The 21,465-nt window shown below is 54.4% G+C and overlaps 1 protein-coding gene across 4 annotated transcripts in view; it reads right to left on the reverse strand.

The window, feature by feature from the left end:
• The window catches only part of CNTN4 (contactin 4), a 402,844-nt gene that overhangs the window by 12,734 nt on the left and 368,645 nt on the right, over positions 1 to 21,465 (reverse strand). For 3 of the 4 annotated variants that reach the window (XM_070391423.1, XM_070391424.1, XM_070391425.1), the window contains 3 exons: positions 18,808 to 18,935; positions 1,508 to 1,683; positions 622 to 742 (listed from right to left, as the gene is read on the reverse strand). In XM_070391423.1, the coding sequence (XP_070247524.1) occupies positions 622 to 742; positions 1,508 to 1,683; positions 18,808 to 18,935 (425 nt within the window). The remainder of the gene's footprint in view (positions 1 to 621; positions 743 to 1,507; positions 1,684 to 18,807; positions 18,936 to 21,465) is intronic. The other variant, XM_070391426.1, reaches the window with a different exon arrangement.

A 21,465-nucleotide genomic window follows, 5' to 3' on the forward strand; every position in this document is an offset into this window, starting at 1 on the left:
GTGTGGCTCAGCGGGAGCTCACGCCCAGTAGGCTGCGGCCAGGCCGCGAAATCCCCACCAATGTCAGCCTGCACATGAACTCCCAGCTAAATGACATCCCAGGTGCCAGCGGGTGTGCACGGGACACACTGTGCACTTCAGAGGAGGAGGAGGAACCCGGGGAAGCTGGGGATGAGGTCACATCAGCCACGCTTCCAGCTCCGGCCTCAAACACTCATTGGGGTCAGCGCCCATGAAACCTGAAACAGCACAGCTCGAGCCCTCCTTAACACATTGTATGCGGGAAACGTATTTATACGTTTTACGTTGACTGTAAGTAGTAGAGCCACCTGTTACTACCCGCATGCAATGTTAAGCCACCAGCTCTCCTTCCTCTGAAGGCACCCTAGGTCCCCTCCGCCGGTGGCCAGGCCCGGGAGTGATCTTTGATACAAAGCAGCCTCCCCGACCCTCTCCTGTGGGAAACGGATGAGCAGAATCTATGGAGACTGCTCGCCCCTAGTCACAGCGTTTCGCTTCTGACTTTCGTTCTCAACTGCAGGAGGTTTTAGAAGTCTGTGCAGGAGAAGATGCCACGGAACTCTTTTAAGGCCGAAAGCCAGCCCCCTCCCGCCACGATACCTCTGACGATGAGGTCGGCGGCCGCGGACAGCTGGTCCACACTGGTCTGGACCGTGCAGACGTATTTCCCAGCATGCTTCAGCTGGATGTTCCGGATCATCAAGTCCCCAGCTGAATCCTGCTGATAAAGGAGCGGCCACAATTAGTTCTTAATGAACAATTAGTTCTAAATGTCGTTAACACATGAAGGACGCTGCGGCTAACGGGTTGATTTTACCCTGGCTGATGGGAACATGAGTGATGCGAGCCGCAGCCGATTATTATTAAAAGCAGGGGGGCGGCCCTGGCAATAAGGACCCCAGCTTGGGCGGAACACACCTGGAACCAGACTGCAGGGGTCTGGCTTCTCTGGGACTCATTTGCCACCGGGGTTCGAAGCACGTGACTTACAGAAAGTGGGAAGCAGAATACTCCGGTCCATCAACTCCGGAAGGGGAACAGCTCATTGGAAGTGACAATATGCCGCAAATTTGGGGGATCTATAGTTAATCTCTGCTATATGGATCATGATGGCTTTGAAGGTAATTAAAAGTATACAATTTGGTACTTGATTTCCGTTTTAAAAAGTGCACGGAAGAGCCCAGCTGGTGTGGCTCAGTGGTTGAGCCTCGACCTATGAACCGGGAGATTAGGGTTTGATACCTGGTCAGGACACATGCCCGGGTTGCAGGCTCGATCCCCAGTGTGGGGCCTGCAGGAGGCGGTCGATCCATGATTCTCTCTCATCACTGATGTCTCTCTCTCCCTCTCTCCCTTCCTTTCTGAAATCAATAAGAACATATTAAGGAAAAAAAAAAGACTAACTGCGTTTCTTTTCCAGGGAACCGAGCTGCCTGAGTCAGCGCCCCGCGGGCGGGTCCTGCGGACAGTGTGGGTGGACACTTACCCCTCCGACCCTCTCGAAGTGGTCCCCGTCTCTGTTGAAGTCTATCCGGTGTCCGTTGAATGACCAGGTGAACACAATGTCCAGCGAGTGGTCCTGTCTCACCTGGCAGGTGAGGACGATGCTTTCCCCGACGGTGACGTCCATGCTGGCGGGGGGCACCGTCACCCTCGTGGGGTCTGCAGAGTGAAGACAAGAGAGAGGACACAGGCTGGGGCTCATGCAGAAAACTCGCAGCTTCCAGAGCCGCACTTTATTTTTTCTCACACTGTGACCCCAAACCTCAGATTCGGGCCAGATGGTCATTTTTAAAAAATATAATTTTATTAACTTCAAGGAGGAAGGGAGAGGGGGAGAGAGACAGAAACATCAATGATGAGAGAGAATCATGATCAGCTGCCTTCTGCAGGCCCCACACTGGGGATCAAGCCCGCAACCCAGGCATGTGCCCCGACCAGGAATCAAACCATGACCCCTTGGTTCATAGGTCGATGCTCAACCACTGAGCCATGCCAGCTGGGCTCATTTTTAATATGAAAAGGTGAAAATATTTGTTATGGGACCAGCCTTCCCTGAACCACAGAACCCAGAGAGGATGTTCCCAGGACCAGGGGGAGGCCCTGCTCTGAAACTGCTTCTTTGAAAGGTGTCCTGTCCCCCCAGCACGCCGCCCCCCCACCCTGCTCTCAGCAGAAGGCAACGTTTCTCCCGCTGAGGGCACACAGGAAGCGCGTCCTTAATGAGAAGTTTCTGGCGCTTTCCCCCTCTTATCCACGTGACACATGGTTAGCATGGGAGATTTAAACAGGAAAGGTACAAGAAGTGACCACCCCTCCCCCCAAAACAAACAAACAAAAACAAAATCCTACCCACTCCCTTACTATCTGGCTCAAACCTCTATTTTCATTTTGGTATTAATTTCCCTGTCTGTCTGGTTCTGAGTTTCTCACTAATTTTGTTTTGCACGGTCCTGTGCTACACACATACACTCTCTCCGAAATTCCTCTGCTTAATCTAGTAGTAGGTATGTTTCTTTCTTTGTCTACATTGTTTATAATCTGCTTAATGTGCTATTAGGTTTATGAAGAGGTTCCAAACCTCATTTTGAAACTAGTAGGCGTTTTAGAAAATGTTATTATAGGTATAAAATTATTAATAATGCTGTAATGAATATCACTGACAAAGTGATATATGTGTATTACTTCTTTTTAAAAAAATGTATTTTCTTTGATTTCAGAGGAAGGGAGAGGGAGAGATAGAAACATCGGTGATGAGAGAGAATCATTGGTCGGCTGCCTCCTGCATGCCCCCAACTGGGGATCGAGCCTGCAACCTGGGCATGTGCCCTGACAGGGAATGGAACCGTGACCTCCTGGTTCATAGGTTGATGCTCAACCACGGAGCCACGCCGCTGGGCTGGATATTTTTTATTTTAGTGAGGAAAGGAGTGGAGAGCAAATCACCTTAGAATGATTCTAAGCAAAAGTCTAGGAATCACTCCCTTTTGACACATGTCCTGGATCATTTTTGAATTTAAAAATTTCCTCACCTATCCATGAACAATTCCTGGCCACAGTTAGATGCATCTACGGTCTCCCTGTGGCAGCATGTTGCCTAATTCCACTTGACCGAGCTGAACACCGATTTTGCAATGTGGATTTTCATTTACTGGTGGGTGTACCCACTGAGCGTGCATTGTGCGTCACGGCCCCGACACTATTCGGTGCTTTACGAGGATTGTTTCACGTATTCTTAACCAGCAGGTACTGTCATCGTCCCCACTTCACAGATGAGGACACGTGTCTCAGAGGGGTCAAGGCGCCCGGCCCGGGAGTCACTGGGCAAAAGGGTCCCAAAGGAATCCCGCCCGTGTCTGTGAAGTAAAATCCCAGCGCGGACGGTGCATAGGGAAGGCACCGGAGGGCCTTGCTGGTGAAGGGAGTGCAGCTGGTGGGCAGCTGGCTGTGTCTACGGATACAGAGTAAGGGACGCTTTCCCTAAAATACACAAGCAATGGCCTGCGCCCCTCCAGGGAAGGACGGGGTGCCACAGACTGTGCCTCCATGGTCACGGCCACATGCAGGTGACAGCCCAGGGCCCCGCCTGCAGCTGCCGCCCGGGAAGGACCGAGTCTGGTCAGCAGGTGGCGCTGCCATCAAAGCTGAAGGAGCAGCTTCCCTCCTTTCTGCTCCTGCTCCCACTGGCGGCTGTCCACTGGTTTTCAGGTTCCTCAGCTGGAGGAGCCTGCATCTCGGGAAACGGGCAATAATTCTCAGACTCTTCTTAAAAAATACGTTTTTATTGATTTCAGAGAGAGGTGGAGGGAGCGAGACAGAAACATCAATGATAAGAGAGAAGCATGGATCGGCTGGCTGCCTCCTGCACGCCCCTACAGGGCCTGTGCCCTGACCGGGAATGGAACCGTGACCTCCTGGTTCACGGGTTGACGCCCAACCATTGAGCCACACATCCTAAAGCTGTATTTCTTCGTTTGCTTATGGATTTGAGGAGAAGTTACTGAGCAGCACATGAAGCTTAAGCAGAGGGTCTTCCCACCTGGTGGACGTTACCTGCCACCCTGCCCCTACCTGATGCATAAAGGATGTATAAAGCTTTTTGCAGAACAAAAGCCAGCAACCCCACCCCCTTCCCTCCGGCAGCCTGGGCCGCTCCTGACTCGCGGGTTTGGGGGTGGCCAGTAACTCCAAGTGCACTTTTCTCTCGAAACCCTTAAGGATGGACACGATGAACAGCCCTGGGCCCTGCCAGCCGCCCCGTGGGTGGGCGTGGCGGGTGAGGCGTGAGCTCGGCCGCTGGGAGAGGTTGTCCCTGTGGTATCGCTCTGCCCAGAGCCTGAGCTGCGTACAGTCAATGCGATTCCAAGGAAGGAGGCTGAAACGAGGAGAGCTCTCCATGCGGGTCTTGTGCCTGTTCTTCACTCTGAGGAGGAGAGTGAAATCGGTGGGCAGCACCCCGTTGTCGGGAAGAACTGCTGTTGGGGCGGGCGTGCAGGTCCCTCGGCCTCCGAGCCCACCCCAGCCGCAGGCGCCTGCTCCTGCATTGGGAGCTGCTGATCCAGAGAGAAAGGGAGCTCAGTGGAGGGTCAGGGAAGCAGGAAGAAGCTTTAACTAGTTTCTCTTCAGAGAGGTGTTGACGACTTTTCCTGCCTTTGAAGTTAGGCCCAGGGGACAGGAATCTGAAGTCACACCAAATTGTCTGAAGCCTCATCTACTCTGTGCAGAGGAGGGCGGATGAGGGAGGGTGGGAACGGGGAGCAGAGGAAAGAGAGGGAAATGCAGAGAAACAGCAAGAAAGACTGGGCAGGGGGCAGGGCGCCCGCTCCTCAGACCAGAGAAGTGGGGAGGGAGCAGCCAGCCTGTGGAGAACACCTCCTTCCTGGCTTTCAGGGATTAAGACCCAGAGCCACGGGCAGCTGGGCCTGGGTCACCGGGGAGCCGCAGGGGGCTCCTTCCACCGAAGGGGGCCTGGGTCGGAGCCTGGTTTGTTCCGAGTCCCAGGGTTGTTCCCCATGACCGACCTCTGCAGGTGCTGGTCTCCCGGTCTCCCCTGGCGACTGTGGGAAGCACCCGGTGGACTGCGGGAAGCACCAGGTCTCGCCCAGCCTGGGGGTAGGCCACCTTAGGGGGGCCATTGCTGGGGCAGAGAGAGAAGTCGCTTTCTGCTCTGGTTGGTTAATTGGAAACAAAAATCAACTACTTCCTCATTCCAGAAGCATGTTCCTTACTTGAATTAAAACAGACGCCTAGGGTGTGCGTGTGTATGTGTGTGTGCTTCTCTGAGTGTGTTGGTATGCATGTGTGTTTCTGTGTGTGTGTCTGTGCCTGTGTATGTGTGAGCGTGTTTTTCTGTGTGTACCCAGATGTCTGTCACTCCGTACATCTTTTTGTTGTTGCTGTTAATCCTCACCCAAGGATATTTTTCCATTGATTTTTAAAGAGAGAGGAAGGGAGGGTGAGAGAGACAAAGAAACATCCATGTGAGAGAGACCCATTGACGGGTTGCCTCCCGCACGGGCCCTGATGAGCCTGCGACTCTGGTGTCTTAAAACCACCTGGTTCCAGGTTTGACCACGTGGCCCCATTAGGCGCGGAGCCACCGAGAGGTGGTGGGACCCCTCTGAGCTGCCGGCCCTCGTCTGTAATTGGGAAGGGATGGTGTCTGGCAGGCCAGGACGGCTATGCAGTTCAGACTGAGTTCATGGAATTTAACGTCTTCATCAACCATAAGGCGTTACCCCGGCAGGAGATAGGGTTCCTGCTGCTACTCCGGATGCGGATGTGGGGATCTGCTGGGGAAAACGCAGGAGGAGGGGCTCCTTCCGAGGCTCAGGAGGGGGGCCTTTCCGACAGGAAGAGCTGGTGGTCTTGAGTGAGGCTCCCAGGACGGCTGCTGGCTGCTCAGTGAGAACCCGAGACCAAGCCATTCCCGCTCCCAGCACGGATGCCGGCGCACAGGGGCTCCTGTTCGACTGCCCAGCGCTTCGGGCCAGTGGCTCCGTCCCCAGACACGTCAGCACCAGCAGCGGCCTGGCTCCACGCGTCGGAGGACCGTGTGCGCTCAACCCGGAGGAAAGGGTGCCATGGAAATGACCAGGAGGAGGACGAACCGCGGAACGGATGAGAAAAGTGGCAAGTTCTAGAAGAATCAGAGAACCTGTTAGAAAAGGAGAACGGAGAAGGCGCAGCACCTGTAGGGCTGGGCAAGGAGGAGAGAACTCGCCTGCCTCCTGGTGACCAAGATGCCCACGCCCCCGGGGCTGGAGGAGGCGACGTCCACTCCGATGCTCAGAGATCTGTCCGCAGGAGACAGTGTGGGTGACGTCACGGCTCACGGGTTTCGCTTTATGACTGTGGCCACGCGTAAGGCTGCAGGGTCTTTATCCAGGTGGCCAACTGCTGTGTTTTATGAAACATACCCTCCCCCCCTTTTTTAAACATAATTTATTGATTTCAGAGAAGAAGGAAGAGGGAAAGAGAGACAGAAACATCAACGATGAGAGAGACTCATGGATCGGCTGCCTCTTGCACACCTCACACTGGGGATCGAGCCCGAAACCCGGGCATGAGCCCTGACTGGGGGGAATCGAACCGTGACCTCCTGGTTCATAGGTCAATGCTCAGCCATTGAGCCACGCCGGCCGGGCAGCCCCTTTTGTGTGGTGGCCACCTGGTAGGTCATTTACATGGCGTGGGCAAAGAGGAGAATAAGGCGATTTTCTGTAGATGCCTCGTCCTGTGGACTGGAATGCTCTCTCCAGGTTCACGGTGAAACTCGGGGACACCCTGAGGCCTGTCACCGTCATCGAGCACTGGCACTGTCGCCACCACCAGAAGTCGCCTGTATTCTTTGTCACCAGGTGCCAGGACCTGGGCCCCACACCTGCCCGTGTTCTCTTCCTAAACATAGCCCTGTCTTGCTTGTCCATCATGCACACGGCGTCCCCAGCACACGCTCACATGCTACCAGCGGGTAACGCACTGCATTTTCACTCCCTTTCAGGGTTAATTGATTTGACCTAATGCGTGAAGCCAGACTAAGCTTTGCACCAGGAGAATTTAGCCACCAGACTTTCTGATGGGGATCCATGACAGACCGAGTTTACGGAACAGAGCTGGCAGCATCCAGTGACGAGGGCGCACAGACACCGAATGGGATGGTGCTTGACGTTTGCGATGCCACTGCTTCCCGTGACCAGCAGAGCCTGGACCAGAACGGCCATCCATTTGAAAACAGGTGTTGACCAAAAAAATTTACTCATTTCTGTAGAGTCTTTTAAGTTTTGAAAATGAACTGTATGTTAGTCAACACTGACTTTATAATCATTTGTGCCTGGATCTTTCCAAGAAAAGCAACTTGCCCCAAACACGCCGGGGTTGGGGAGGGAGCCAGCGACATTTAGTGCGAGAAAAATGTGCGTGCAAGTCTCCAAAGAAATACTGGAGCCCTCACTGGTTGGCTCAGCGGATAGAGCGTCGGCCTGAGGACTGAAGGGTCCTGGGTTCGATTCTGGTCAAGGGCACATGCCTGGTAAGGGGCATGCAGGAGGCAGCTGAACCATGATTCTCACTCATCATCGATGTTTCTCTCTCTCCTTTCCTCTCTGAAATCAACACAAATGTATATTAAAAACAACAATACCGGGGGCCTGTAAGCAATGACGACACTTGCCTCGCTTCGTGGGGACGCCGAGAGGAGAGGAGAGGAGAGGAGAGGGACGGCTCCCGCAATGAGGCCCGATGCTCAGGCCGCTGCTGGTGAAAGGACCCCTGGGAAAGTCAGTGCACAGACCCCCTTTGCTGGCACCAGGACAGACCCCCAGCGAAGCAGCGTGGCCTTCCTTCGCTCAATGGCCGGGCAACGCACCCATCTGAGGACGACCCCAAGGGGCTTCCAGGCGAGAGAGTCCAGCTCATGGTGCCCACGCCCAGCCTCCATGCACCCGTGGCCATCACGGGCGCCGTGACTAATGCCGCGGACAGGACAGTCTGACCTGCGCCGGGAAGATTAACAACCAGGGAATCGCCACGCGGGCTCCGATCGTTTGCTATGCTGATGTCTACAGCTACCTTAATGGATTATTTGAGCGGTTTATGGGGCATGGCCAAAAATACACTTTATTGAGGGACATGATGATCTGAGCCGAGCTGAGCTGAGCGCAGTGAGGTTTCTGACTGTGAAATATGAAATCTTTTGAAAACCTGTTTTCACCTCTTGCCTTCTCTTTCATATAATTCCCCGGAGGCCCGGCATCACACAAGGACGAAGAGTAACTCTCAGGAACTTCGGAGAGAATCCCCAAGGATGCTGGGAGATTGCTCACCTCACAGGGTCACGCCAAGGCGCGTGGGGGTGGGAGAGGGGGTGGGTACCACCCTTCGAAGGGCCATCCGTCCTTCAGCAGGGGGCAGTAGAATTTTCCAGGAATTCCTAATCTGGCTTCCAGGACAGGGTGTGAGTACAGGATGCTAAGCACAGACCGAGCACCCGCCCCGTGTCACGCACCGGGGTCACCCACACGCAGGCCCTGCTTCTCTTACAGGCGCAGTGAGGTGGCCCTGCTTACACGGACGGATAAGCCGAGCGCAGTGGCGAGCGGGGCCTGAATAAACCCGATAAATGACGTAGGTCTCGATGCTGCGGGGCCTGCCCTTCCTGTGCTAGTGGACTATTTGGCTGGCCACAAATAATTTACATTTGGGGATGATTTTATAGGAATAGAGTCATAAAAAAGCCACAAAAGTAATCACTGGGATTATGGATGAGACACCGAGCTAGCTTCCTCCCATAAATTATCTCATTTCCTCCTCATGCCCAATCTATTAGGCTCTGGGAAGTCCGAAACCCTCTGCACAGCAGCGCAGGGGTGTTCTTTATTGAGGCGCAAGCCCATGAGGAAGATGGAGTGGCTGGGAGGCTCCCACTGAGACGGGGGTGCTGGGAAGCAACTGGATGGTGGGTGGACAAGCCCTGCAGCCCACGCTGCGATGGGAACTAGAGGCAGCAGACTGGCTCCCTGTCCAGAACTCCCCCCCCCAACCCCCCACCCCCGGGACCGGAACTGTGGTGGGAGGCAGCACTGAAAGTCCTGGATGGATCATGGGACCAATGCTTCTTAGCATCACTTAATCCCCAGACTGTTGCTCGCTCTTGCCCTTCCCTCCCTCCCTTCCTATGATTTTTGAGGGAGAGGGAGAGATGGAAACATCTATGAGAAACATCGATCTGCTGCCTCCTGCACGCCCCCTACTGGGCAGCCTGGTGCGCCAACAACCCAAGCTCATCTCTGCAGCCCCAGTCTGTCCACAGGGCCGGCTGGTTCACTCCGGTTGGGATGAAGAATTACAGGGCAGCCTAGCGACGCGTCCTCCCTGCCCCCTTCTGGCGCCCGGGCCCCGCCTATTTCACGGCCGCCTCTGTCCACGTCAACACCTGTGTTGCCCGGCCGTCCTGCGCGATGGTGGATTCTCACCCCCTCGGAACTCTCTCTTCCGGGCAGCACACAAGCACCGTCGCACTGACCTCACCCACTGCTCTGCGTCCTGGTTTTCAGGTCCAGGCAGCCTGGCCTCCCTGTGCTTTGAATTAAACCAGGTGACCTGACAAGTGACAGCGTCCTTTGGGTCACACACTGCAGGTAACCGCGGCTGGGCCGGGGCGCCTTTCGGAGGCTATTGATTCAGAGCAGCTGACACCCATCTTCCCGGCACGGACGAGTCCGCTGGCGGCACAGAAATGATGGCCATCTCGGCGCGAAGGTTAATCAGATACCTGGGAGCTCGGTGCCGCCCCTCAATAAAGCGCAAGTCGCTCCGAGATCAATCGCAGACCCAGCTGCCCACGCCGTGTCCTCGGATCAGGGGACCGCTCCCCAGCCAGATGCTGTGCGGGCAGGGACTGTCTCGCCCGCTGAGAGCACTGATTTGTGGCTTTTATAATCCATGCACAGGGGTAAACAACATAAATATAAGAAGCGGATATAAAGTCATGATTTACTTGTTCTGAGAACGAGCCACTAATCTCTCAGGCCTTGGCTGCTCGGAAAACATGGCCGGGTTGTAGGTAGGTTTTTAGGGGCCGGAGCAAGATGCAAAGGGAGGTGCTCTGAGAGCTGCTGGATCACTGCTGGGGAAGAGGGGGGGGCAGTGGGAGGTGTGGAAGTGCAGCGATATTGACTCTCATTGACAGATAACTGCTGCCCGGCCAGTGTAGCTCAGTGGTTGAGCATCAACCCATGAACCAGGAGGTCATGGTTTGATTCCCGGTCAGGGCACACGCCCGGGTTGTGGGCTCCATCCCCAGTAGGGGGCGTGTAGGAGGCAGCCTGTCAATGGTTCTCTCTCACCCAACAGGTCTGTGGGCTCCAGTCAGATCAGCTCCAAGAGCCCCCAGTTTGTAACCTGTGGTCACAGCAGACGTCAAAATGCTGCTGGTGTCTCCTGACACCCCTCTTCCCTCTGCTCCCCTCACTTCCTGCTCCTCAACCAAGGAATCTGGAGGCAACTGCAGACCTTGGGCTCCACCACTTCCTCCTGGGGGTGGGGGCGGGGGCGGGAGTGTGGACCTGGGTCTGAACCCACGCGTCCTGCAGGGAGATACCCGGGATCTTGGAGCACGTCCACCCGAGGTGAGTCCACCTCCGGAGCCCCTCTGCTGTGTCCCCCCATCTCTGCCACCAGCTGCCTCCCACACAAGCCGACGTGGGGACTGTTGGCCCAACAACCCTGACTTACTCTCAAGGGTTTAAAGCTCAGGCATGAGCAGAGGTATCGGAAACGGAACTTCCTCAGATTCCAGACTAAAGAGAGGGGCCCTTCACTGGACTCTATTTTAGACTGTGCTCCTTGCAATGAGCGGGATAACCTTTTCAGCCCACACTGCGCTGCTGGTTATGAATCACTTCATGCTGGGAGGGAAAACAGGATGCCGGGAATGAGAAAATGAAGTGGGGGCCACAGAATCCTGCCCAGGGGCACGCTCCTGCCGGGGGCAGAGACGGACAAGATGGAAATACATTCCTCAAACCACAAAACTGCGGACCGATAGCGTTTCAGTGTTTACAGGGTCAGCATCATTCGTACAGTCCCCTGGTCGTCCCGGAGAATGCGGGCAGGTGCTCAGAGCACACACCCGCCTGCTGCCCCGCACTGGTCCCCAGGCCCACGTCCCACGGCAACTGATGTCACGCCTAACGACAGGATCACTGGCCTCATCTTGTGCGTGGCCTAATTATTTGAGATTTTTTCCTTTTTTAAAATCCTCACCTGGGGATTTAAAAAAAAATTGATTTTAGAGTGAGAAGAAGGGAGAGGGGGAGGGAAAAAGGGAGAGGGAAAGGAAGAGAGAGAGAGAGAGAGAGAGAGAGAACATCGATGTGAGAGTGAAACATCATGAGCCTCTCATACTTGCCCTGACCAGGAATTGGACCTGCAACCTAGGTATGTGCCCTGACTGGGAATTAAACCCACAACCTTCTGGTGTACAGGATGACACACCAACCAACCGAGCCATCCTGCCGGGAGAAACTTTTTCCTTTGATTGAACAAAAATAATACCCTCTGCTCCAATACTTCTGCCATATGTAGGCGTTTCCCAGGGGCTTGTTAAACATGACGATTCCTGGCCCTTGGACCTGGAGACATTGGTTTGGTGGCCCAGTGGAGGGGCCAGGAATGCGCATGTACAAAAGACGCCCAGACAACTGTGATGCGTGTGGTCCAGGGCCCACAGTCGAGAGGGTGGGAAACGGACACGTCATCTGTGTCTTTGACTATTCCCTCACATTTGGGTGGCATCAGGGAGTCCCCTGGGCCCCTATACTGGTCTCTGTCATCGATTTCCATGGTCTCACCCATGAAGAAGTGTCTGTGCAAACGGCAAGGTGACCAGATGTCCCACTGAGACTGAGGGCAAAGCCGATGTGACAGACACCTGTGACATCAGGAGAGGCCTAGGCATGGCTGAGGAAAGTCTACAGAGCACAAGGCCCTTCTGATTGGACAATGGATCCCACTCTTTCAGACAGAATGCAAGCTTTGCCTACATGTAAGCAGTTGTACTACTGCGGAGAGAGGGGGTTAATATGAGGAGGGGTGACATGTTTTCCAGTTTGGGAAATCTTTGAGCTGCTGGACCTAATTGTCACCTGGCCACGGCTCTGGACTTTCCCACACTGATTGTGGGAGTGCTGGAGGCGCGTCAGAGGCCACATAAGAGGCTATGGTGCTTACATGTCCTCTCCCACCCCCAGTCATCCACCTTGAGCTCCTCAAATGGCTGCATAAGAGAGACAACCATCTGCCCTGGCCGGTTTGGCTCAGTGGATAGAGCATCAGCTTGTGGACGGGAGGGTCTCAGGTTTGATTCCACTCAAGGGCACATACCTTGGTTGCAAGCTTGATCCCTGACTGGCTTGGTTGCGGGAGGCAATCCATCGATGCATCTCTCTCACATCGATGTTTCTCTGTCTCTCCACCTCCCTCCCACTCTCTCTAAAAAAAAAAAATGAATGGAAAATGTCCTTGGGTGAGGATTAACAACAACAGCAAAAAGACCACCGTTCTCACCTTTCAGAAATGGACCTTGCTGGAGTCCATCAGAGAGCGATGATGGAGATGCCAATTAACTCACTCTCATCTTGCTCAGATTCTGTATTTAACCTAAAGGCCCTCGGTCTTTTGGGCCGTTTGCTCAGATTTGATTGCCTTTGACAACCAGAGAAATTGAATCATGGCGTGGAGGGGCTACCCCGCCTGCCTCGGGCACAGAGAACAGATACCAGGAGAGGAAGGGGAGAGTCACTCATGAATTAGTCTCACATGTGTCTTCTCTGGCTCAGGGTTTGTGAGAGGCCAAACTATTCTTTTTAAAAATGTTTTTATTGATTTTTAGATAAAGAGGAAAGGAGGGAGGGAGGGAGGGGGAGAGAGAGAGAGAGAGAGAGAGAGAGAGAGAGAGAGAGAGAAACATCAATGATGAGAGAGAATCATTAATCGGCTGCCTCCTGCACGCCCCCTACTGGGGATCGAGCCTGCAACCCTGGCATATGCCCTGACCTGGAATCGAACCTGTGACCTCTTGGTTCATAGGTTCAGGCTCAACCACTGAGCTACACTGTTCTTTACAGAGTTGGGACCAAGTGTTGGCTTCCCTGGGGATCACCTTGAAAATGCAGGATGGATGGATGAATCACACACACACACACACACACCTCTGCTCCTGAGAGGGCACATGCCCATAAAACCCGTCTGTATGGCCCAGCGGTGCTCTCAAACCACAGGAAGCTCAGGTATTGAGGCAGAGAGGATGAAAGGGCTTAATTTTCCTTCCTTTTGTCAATTGATCACACAATTAGCCATTTAAAACCCACCTCAGCTTTGGAATTGACAAAAACAAAACAAAACAAAACACACCCTAGTTGGAAAAAAACTGTATTGATCTTCAAGCCTTTTATGGACGGAAAAGCTCAACACAGACCACCTCCCCCTTCAGGAGGGGAGTGGCTCGCAGATGACAGACGCGCGTGAGGAAGCGGTGGGCTTTCAATGACGTGTTTGGGAAATACATAACCTTAATGCCGGGGACGGGCTCAGCCGGGGTGGCAGAGGCAGGTCCGGGATCTGTGCTCTTTAATATCACCTTCCTCTCCAGAGGGCTCATCACATCGACAGCCACGTCGTCCTGGCTGTGAAACAGCGGAAACCAGTCGATGAGTTCGGCCTGTGCCGCCCTGAGTGGGGAACTGGGGCCCGGCCCAGGCAGGTGGGTATGTCCAATGCGCTGCTTATTATCCGAGGGTTGTCAAACGGCCAATTCAGCAGAGTCAGCACCGCCCGGGGCTCCGGATGCCGGAAGGACGCCGTGCCGGGCCTCACTCCATGAAGTGGCCTCATCTTCTGTTGCCTTGTTTGTTTTGGTGATTTTGATTGATAAGCTCTCATTAGGAAATAAACCATCGATTTCATTCTACAATGGAGTGTTTTCCTTAAAAGAAAGTGTTTGGATTAGGAGTTAAATAGCACCAGTAGTAAGGCTTTCTCCGTCCTACAGCATCTGGGAGAGAAGCCGGAAATCAGACCCACCGTGCGGTGATTTTGGCTGTAATATCTGACCACGTGGAAGGAGCCCCACCTCAGGTCTTCTTTTTAATTTGAGGTTGTATAGATAGAAAATGACAACATTTTTTAAAACCAATACTTATAGTCTCATTTCTACAATTAATGGTCTTCAAAATTTTTTGAAAAGATTTTTAAATTGATTTTTTGAAAGAGAGGAAAGGAGAGGGAGAGAGAAGTATCAATGTGAGAGGAAACATCCATCAGCTGCCTCCTGCACACCCCCTCCCCGGGACTGAGCCCGCAACCGGGACATGTGCCTAACTGGCAACCTCTCGGTGCACAGGATGATGCCCAACCAACGGAGCCACACTGGCCAGGGCTGGTCTTTAACTGTGTATAGACTTCCAACCTTTCCCCTCTGAATACACATTAAAATCTTCCTTAATAAAATGTTACCAGTGCAACTAACGCCCCATCACAACCTGCGATAGACCCTGAACTTGAATTTGCTTGGTGCATGTGCAGAGTTCCTTAGGGTAGGACAGGGTTTCTCCATGTGTGGTCTGGTGCCACCAGCTCGAGTCAGTCCAGGTCATTTGGATGCAGTTCAGCAGGTAACTATGGTAACAGCAGCCCAGCTTCACGCCCTGCCTTCCCTTCACACCCAGGAGGGGATCCGAGGGGGTGGGTTGCTGTTACCACCTTACTGGGCTGAACGACACCGTGTTCCTCTTCCCTAGGACCGACGCTGAGAAACACCTGTCAGGTGGGACCCGCACAGCGAACACCTGTGTCACGCAGGGCGGGGCCTTAACTGCTGCAGAGAGACAATGGGGTAGTAGCAGCGCTGCCTGTCAGCGTAGCCTCCCCTCATGCAGCTCCCAATCATGTGGACAGCTGCCAGCCCTCTGTTCAAAGGCCGGATATTATGCTTTGTGTTAGGATGGGGGGGCGGGGGGGGGGGGCGGGGTCTCACTTGAGAACTGTTGTTGCTTAAAATTAAAACCACAGCCCAGCCAGCGTGGCTCAGCAGTTGAGTGTCGACCTATGGACCAGGAGGTCACGGTTTGATTCCCGGTCGGGGCACATGCCCGGGTTGTGGGCTCCATCCCCAGTGTGGGGCATGCAGGAGGCCACAGATCCATGATACTCGCTCATCATTGATGTTTCTATCTCTCTCTTCCTTTCCCTTCCTCTCCGAAATCAATAAAAATATATTGAAAAAATTAAAACCACAAACCCAAATCCCGAACACACTCTAACCAGCTTGAAAAATGAAACCAGTGAAATGCAGGAAGTCAGATGAGGGATGGAATTGAGAGCCCCCTGGCGCCTGTCAGGGTCCTGCTGTCTGAAGCCCTTGCCCCGGGGGAAGGGGAGTATCTGCCCATCAGAGGTCGGCCCTAAACCTCCTGGCCCTGGGGTGGTTCAGTCCCACCCACTCCACCGTCTCCTTGCTGACCCATGGTGACCTTGTTGACCTGCGGTGACCTTGCTGACCTGCGGTTACCTTGTTGACCTGCGGTGACCTTGCTGACCTGTGGTAACACTGTCCGAACCATGGGGGCGGGGGGGGGGGGGGGGGGAGGGAGGAAGAGAATGGGCTTTAAAAGCAGTGTTAACGACAGAATCACAGTGACAGGTCAGAGAAGGCTGTTCTGATGGCTGACCTTCCCGGTGTTTCTATCACATTCACATCAGGAGGTGAAAATGAATACAGGGCCTTCTCTGATAAATTAGTCTCTTTGTAGCTTTCCAAGATGAATAAAATCCAGGCTGGGTCCTATTGTGGTTACGCTGCCCCATGTGCGTGAGGGCGGAACTGGGCCCTGGGACGCCCCTCAGTCCCTGGCAGGGGTCTTGCGGGGTTCAGAGCGGTTTCTTGCCTCTCGGGCTTTATGGGGTCGGTGGATGTCACTGCCTCCCTGGGGCCTGGAGGGCCCTCGGTGCACCCACTTCCCGTGAATGCTGGTGGGGGTCAGGCCCCAGGGCTGGCGACATGTTCCCTTCGATGCCCCTGACCTGCCTCCATGCACGACTTGACCAGACAAAGCTCCCATTTGTCTTTCTTCCCACTTCATCTAGAACAGTGGTTCTCAACCTTCCTAATGCAGCGACCCTTTAATATAGTTCCTCATGTTGTGGTGACCTCCAATTCATAATTAAAGCATAGTGATTAATCACAAAAGCAATATGTAATTATATATGTGTTTTCCGATGGTCTTAGGCGACCCCTGTGAAAGGGTCGTTCGACCCCCAAAGGGGTTGTGACCCACAGGTTGAGAACCGCTGATCTAGAAGAATAACGGGAGGGTCCGAGGACCTCTTTGGGGACGCCGACCCCACTGAGCTCTAACTCTGGAACCAACCAGTTCTGCCCGGCCACCAGGCGAGGTGTCCTACGTCACAGCCGGTCCCTGCTGGTCTCGGCCTCCTGTCTGCACAGCCTCCAGGCTCTTCCTGCTCAGCCGTCCCCTTCCCCCATCTTTTGGAGATTTCAGTTTGCTTTAAAAATATCTTTTAAAATTGATTTTAGAGAGAAAACAAGGGAGAGAGAGAAACATTGCTGTGAGAGAGAAACATTGACTGGCTGCCTCCTGCACACCCCCTACTGGAGATTAAGTCCACAACCTGGGCATGTGCCCTGACGGGAAATCAAACCGTGACCTCCTGGTTCATAGGGCAATGCTCAACCCCAGAGCCACACCGGCCGGGCAGGCATTGCCATTTTATTAAAACATAACAACAGCTACTACTGTTTCCGAAGTCCCAGGCACGTGCTAAACACGTAACGTGGGTTATCTCAGGCGCCGCAACATCCCACGTGTACGAGGTCAGCAATGCTTGTCGCCATGAGGCTGGTCATGTGTCCAATGTCCCAGGCCAGCTCCTGGGAGAAATGAGGCCCAAAGTCAGACCTCTCTGACCCCAAGCCCCACCCTTAACTGCTGCTGACGGCTGCTGCCTGCATAACATCTCCGTAACTGACAGGTGCTCTGCAACAGGGCTCAGCGCAGCACCTCAGATGCCCGGGGCCTGGCAGGTCACTGGGCCCCCTTCCTGCTGAGGGCTGCCCGGGGCCTGGCTGGTCCTTGGGGCCCCTTCCTGGCTGAGGGCTGCCCGGGGCCTGGCTGGTCCCTGGGCGCCCCTTCTTGCTGAGGGCTGCCTGGGGCCTGGCTGGTCACTGGGCCCCCCTTCCTGCTGAGGGCTGCCCGGGGCCTGGCTGGCCACTGGGCCCCCTTCCTGCTGAGGGCTGCCCGGGGCCTGGCTGGCCACTGGGCCCCTTTCCTGCTGAGGGCTGCCCGGGGCCTGGCTGGTCCCTGGGTTCCCTTCCTGCTGAGGGCTGCCCGGGGCCTGGCTGGCCACTGGGCCCCCTTCCTGCTGAGGGCTGCCCGGGGCCTGGCTGGTCCCTGGGTTCCCTTCCTGCTGAGGGCTGCCCGGGGCCTGGCTGGCCACTGGGCCCCCTTCCTGCTGAGGGCTGCCCGGGGCCTGGCTGGTCCCTGGGCCCCCTTCCTGGCTGAGGTCACAGACATTAGCAAAGGGCTCCGCGGGAGTTTGTTTTACCAGGACCCTCTAAGCGCCTGCCCTTTGCCCTGTGAAGCAGAGAGAACATGTGGTCAGATTCGCCGGTGCCATGGCCCTGAGTGGATAATTAATGGACTGATGTCATGGAAGTCATTCCAAACACAGACCTACTCTGACTCCGGGCTTTCCAATTTTCACCGGCACAGACATGCGTGTTTCGAATAAAAAGGATTCCCCAGATGGTCGGACTTGTCCAACTTCCCACATGGCCCTGGAACATGTAATCAGGTGATTCCTAAGGTTCCTGGGGAATCACCATTGAGGCCAGTATCCTTCCTGGACATTTTTATTTACCTGAGGCCCTCTCACTTCACAGAGGGCGCTACGCAGGGGCAAGAAGGGAGTCATAGGAGGGGGCCCAGGCATCTCTCTTATGGAGAGACAGACACACGAGTGAAAGAATCCTGGTGCGGCAGGAAGAGCCAACGGACCAGGATTCCCAGGTTCACGTCCCTTCTGCTTCCCGTGACCCCTGAGCTCCACGTTCCTCAGTCAGAGCATTGCTAAGGTGCCTTCAACTCAGAAATTCTATGAGGAGGCGTGAGATAAAGCAGCAGAAATGCAGATGACACGTCAATGAAAATCGCACCCCTCACAGCTCCCACTCGGGGCTCAGCCCAGCCCATCCGCCGGGCGCGGTGCTGGGAGTGTGAGGGACGACCAGGTGCATGGAAATTTCTATTCCCTCAAAACCAGCCGCACAGCCCAGAGGAGGTTGTTAGCCGATTAACCCACAGCCTCAGCCCCTAGGACCCAGACAGCGCCCTCACGCATCGCCAATGTCGCTGCTGAAACTGTTGCTAAAAACAGGCTTTGAGTCGTGGGTTTTCAGTGTTGGCCCTGTGTTCCCAGGCATGAGTCTGGAATCTACAGAGACTTGAGCTGTAATGAAAGGGCTGGCGATACCGCGAGTCACACCATCCTGCATACAGGGCCGTGGTCCTCAGGGCTGGGCTGGGGGATTCGGAAACGAGGGAGGCTGTCAGTCACACCTGTCCCCGACAGCCCCTCGGGACGATCTGTGGCAGCGTGTTTGCCACGACGAGTTAAGTCAGAAGCAGCGACACCTGCACAGCGGGCTCTGAGGGATGCCACGTCTACAAACCACAGGACTGTTCACGCCGGCGACCTCCGGGTCCTTACCCTTCACCACCAGGCTCCCCGTGCTGCTCGCCGTCCCGAAGTGGTTCGTGGCGACGCAGGTGTAACTCCCGGCATCGGCTTTCGTCACATTGACGATCCTGAGGCTCCCGTCTTCCGAAATGGTGATTCTGAAAGCAAAGCAGATAAACCCCGTGGTGAGGCTGCCTCGCAGGACCAACGGGCAGGGATTCCTGTCGTCTTTCAAACAGTAAATCAGGTTCATCATTTGACAGTTTCTTTTTTTTTGAAGTTTTAATTTAAGAAAAAAATTTTAATTTTTAAAATATGTCTTTCTTGACTTTAGAGAAAGGGAGAGGGAGAGAGAGAGAGAAACATGGATGAGAGAGAAACATGGATCGGCCGCCTCCTGCACACCCCCTAATGGGGATCGAGCCCCCAACCCGGAATTGAAAGGGTGACGACTTGGTTGATGGGCTGACGCTCAACCACTGAGCCACACCGGCCAGGCCGGATGATCTTTTAAAACACAAATTGGATTATTGGATCGCACCCCTCACTCCCAGACTCTAACCACTTAGCACACCGGCCAGGACTCTGTCGTTTCTAGATGAGGTTTTGAAGTTTCCATTTCATTTTAGTTTCCCCGCCTTCGCCTATTGGCCGACCGGTGGCTATTAGCTTGATATTGAACTTGGTGCTCCTCCAAACACTCATGACCAGTGATCGAAGGAGATGAAAGAAACTGGAAGTGTAGATCCGCTCCTGGCTCCGAGCAGGGGGGTCTCTTTTGAAATCATTGATGGTATCAGAGAAAAGAAAAAATGACAAAGCAGAGAGGAGCAAAAATAAAAGCGGGACACGGGACTCCATTTTCCCCACACGGAGAGAGGTCATCTGACTCACCACACGGTACATCACCTCCTGCAGGGAGAGGCGCCCCCCCGCCGCCCCCACCCCCGGGGAGTTGGGGCCCACAGAGGATGGGCAGATCTGGAATTCTGCCATAAATCGACTCGCTCTCGCTTTGCCCGAGGCTCTGGGCTACAGACACAGAGGAGCTGGCCTTGTCAGTCCCATGAATCACAGCTGGCGGGGGAGACGGGACCTTGAAAAATGCCGACCTTTGCTTTTGGGGCCCGAGTGACAGGTGATAAAAGCTGCCACCTGCACCATAACCCACCACCTGCGGGAGGGTCGTCCCCTAAAGGGGACCGGGGTTTTCTGAGCAGTTCTGCACGGAGGCCCCAGAGATGGGGAAGGGGCAGTGTGTCCTCGCCTGCTTCCGGATCACAGGAACACGGCCCTTGTAAGAGAGGCCCTTTGACATACAACGTAGAGGGGGTGATGGGTTCCTGTCTCCCTCTCCACAGGCAAGCAAGGGACGGATCACCCTGCCCGGCCAGCTTGGCTCAGTGGTTGAGTGTCAACCTATGAACCGGGAGGTCATGGTTTGATTCCCGGTCAGGGCACATGCCCAGGTTGTGTGCTTTATCCCCCATGAGGGGTATGCAGGAGACAGCTAATCAATAATTCTCTCTCATCATTGATGTTTCTCTCTCTCTACCTCTCCCTTCCTCTCTGAAATCAATTAAAAAAAACCTAAAAAAAGAACAACCACGTTTCTTGTCCAGGGGCAGAGATAATAACTCAGGTATATCAGTGATCAGTGAAGTTTGACAAGGATGGGGGGGAGGGGGCGTATGGGTTAAAAAGAACAGATCGCTGTGAATCTGACCCAGTTAGAGCAAAGCACAGGGTAATATCAAACCCTGTGTGCGCTGTCTGTGTGTGCAGCGCCTGTGTCACGCCTGTGTGCACTGTCTGTGTGTGCAGCGCCTGTGTCATGCCTGTGTGTGCATGTGTGTGCACTGTCTGTGTGTGCACTGCCTGTGTGTGCAGCGCCTGTGTGTGCACCGCCCGTGTGTGCACCGCCTGTGTGTGCCGGGCTTCCCTGCACACCTTTCTCTAAGAACCAGCACAACGCATTTCTCACAAATCTGGTCCATGAGGCTCTTGTGGGAAGGGGGAGCTTGGAAGATGATGAAAGGAATGTAGTTAGGAATCCTGAAAGCAGGGGTGACCTCAAGCAACACACCAAATGGGCAGCAATTCTTTTCAAAGAAGGCAGCGCCGTGAATTATTCAAATTGGGTAATGCTGATCATAACACAATGCCCCACACAGCATGCCTTTGTCACTTCATCTGTGCCCAGTGCCTCAGGTCAGGGGACACAGAACTCTGAGACAGGGTTGCCTGGGGCCGGTGATCAGAGCGAGAGGGGGAACTTAATAGAAATTTTCTTCTGTGTGTGTGTGTGTGCGCGCGTGCCCGCATGGGTTAGGCCCAAAGGTCCAAAACTAAGAAACAGAACGACCATTAACATTTATGAGTTACACGCAGGATGAAAAACCCGATGTTAACAGCGAGTTCAGCTCTTAACAATGAGGTGACCCGAATAGTAAGTGACGTGGGGAGACTCACTTGGCAGCGGTCAAATAGCCCCGGGAAAGCAGATGAAGAGAATGGAAACCACAGGAGGTCTGCATAATGAGCAGCCGGCCAGGAATTAGAGCTGCAATTAGACCCCTGTGCTCGGAACAGGGAACCGGGCTGCTTCTGCAGGCAAAGCGCTCAGGGGCTTCCGCACCTGCCTCCAGGACAGTGCAGGGGGCCCACAGGACAGCCCTGCGGCGGTCT

The sequence above is a fragment of the Myotis yumanensis genome, unplaced genomic scaffold (assembly GCF_028538775.1).
Source record: "Myotis yumanensis isolate MYYU_CA2020_CCGP unplaced genomic scaffold, mMyoYum1.0.hap1 SCAF_14, whole genome shotgun sequence".
In the NCBI taxonomy this organism is placed as follows: Eukaryota; Metazoa; Chordata; class Mammalia; order Chiroptera; family Vespertilionidae; genus Myotis; species Myotis yumanensis.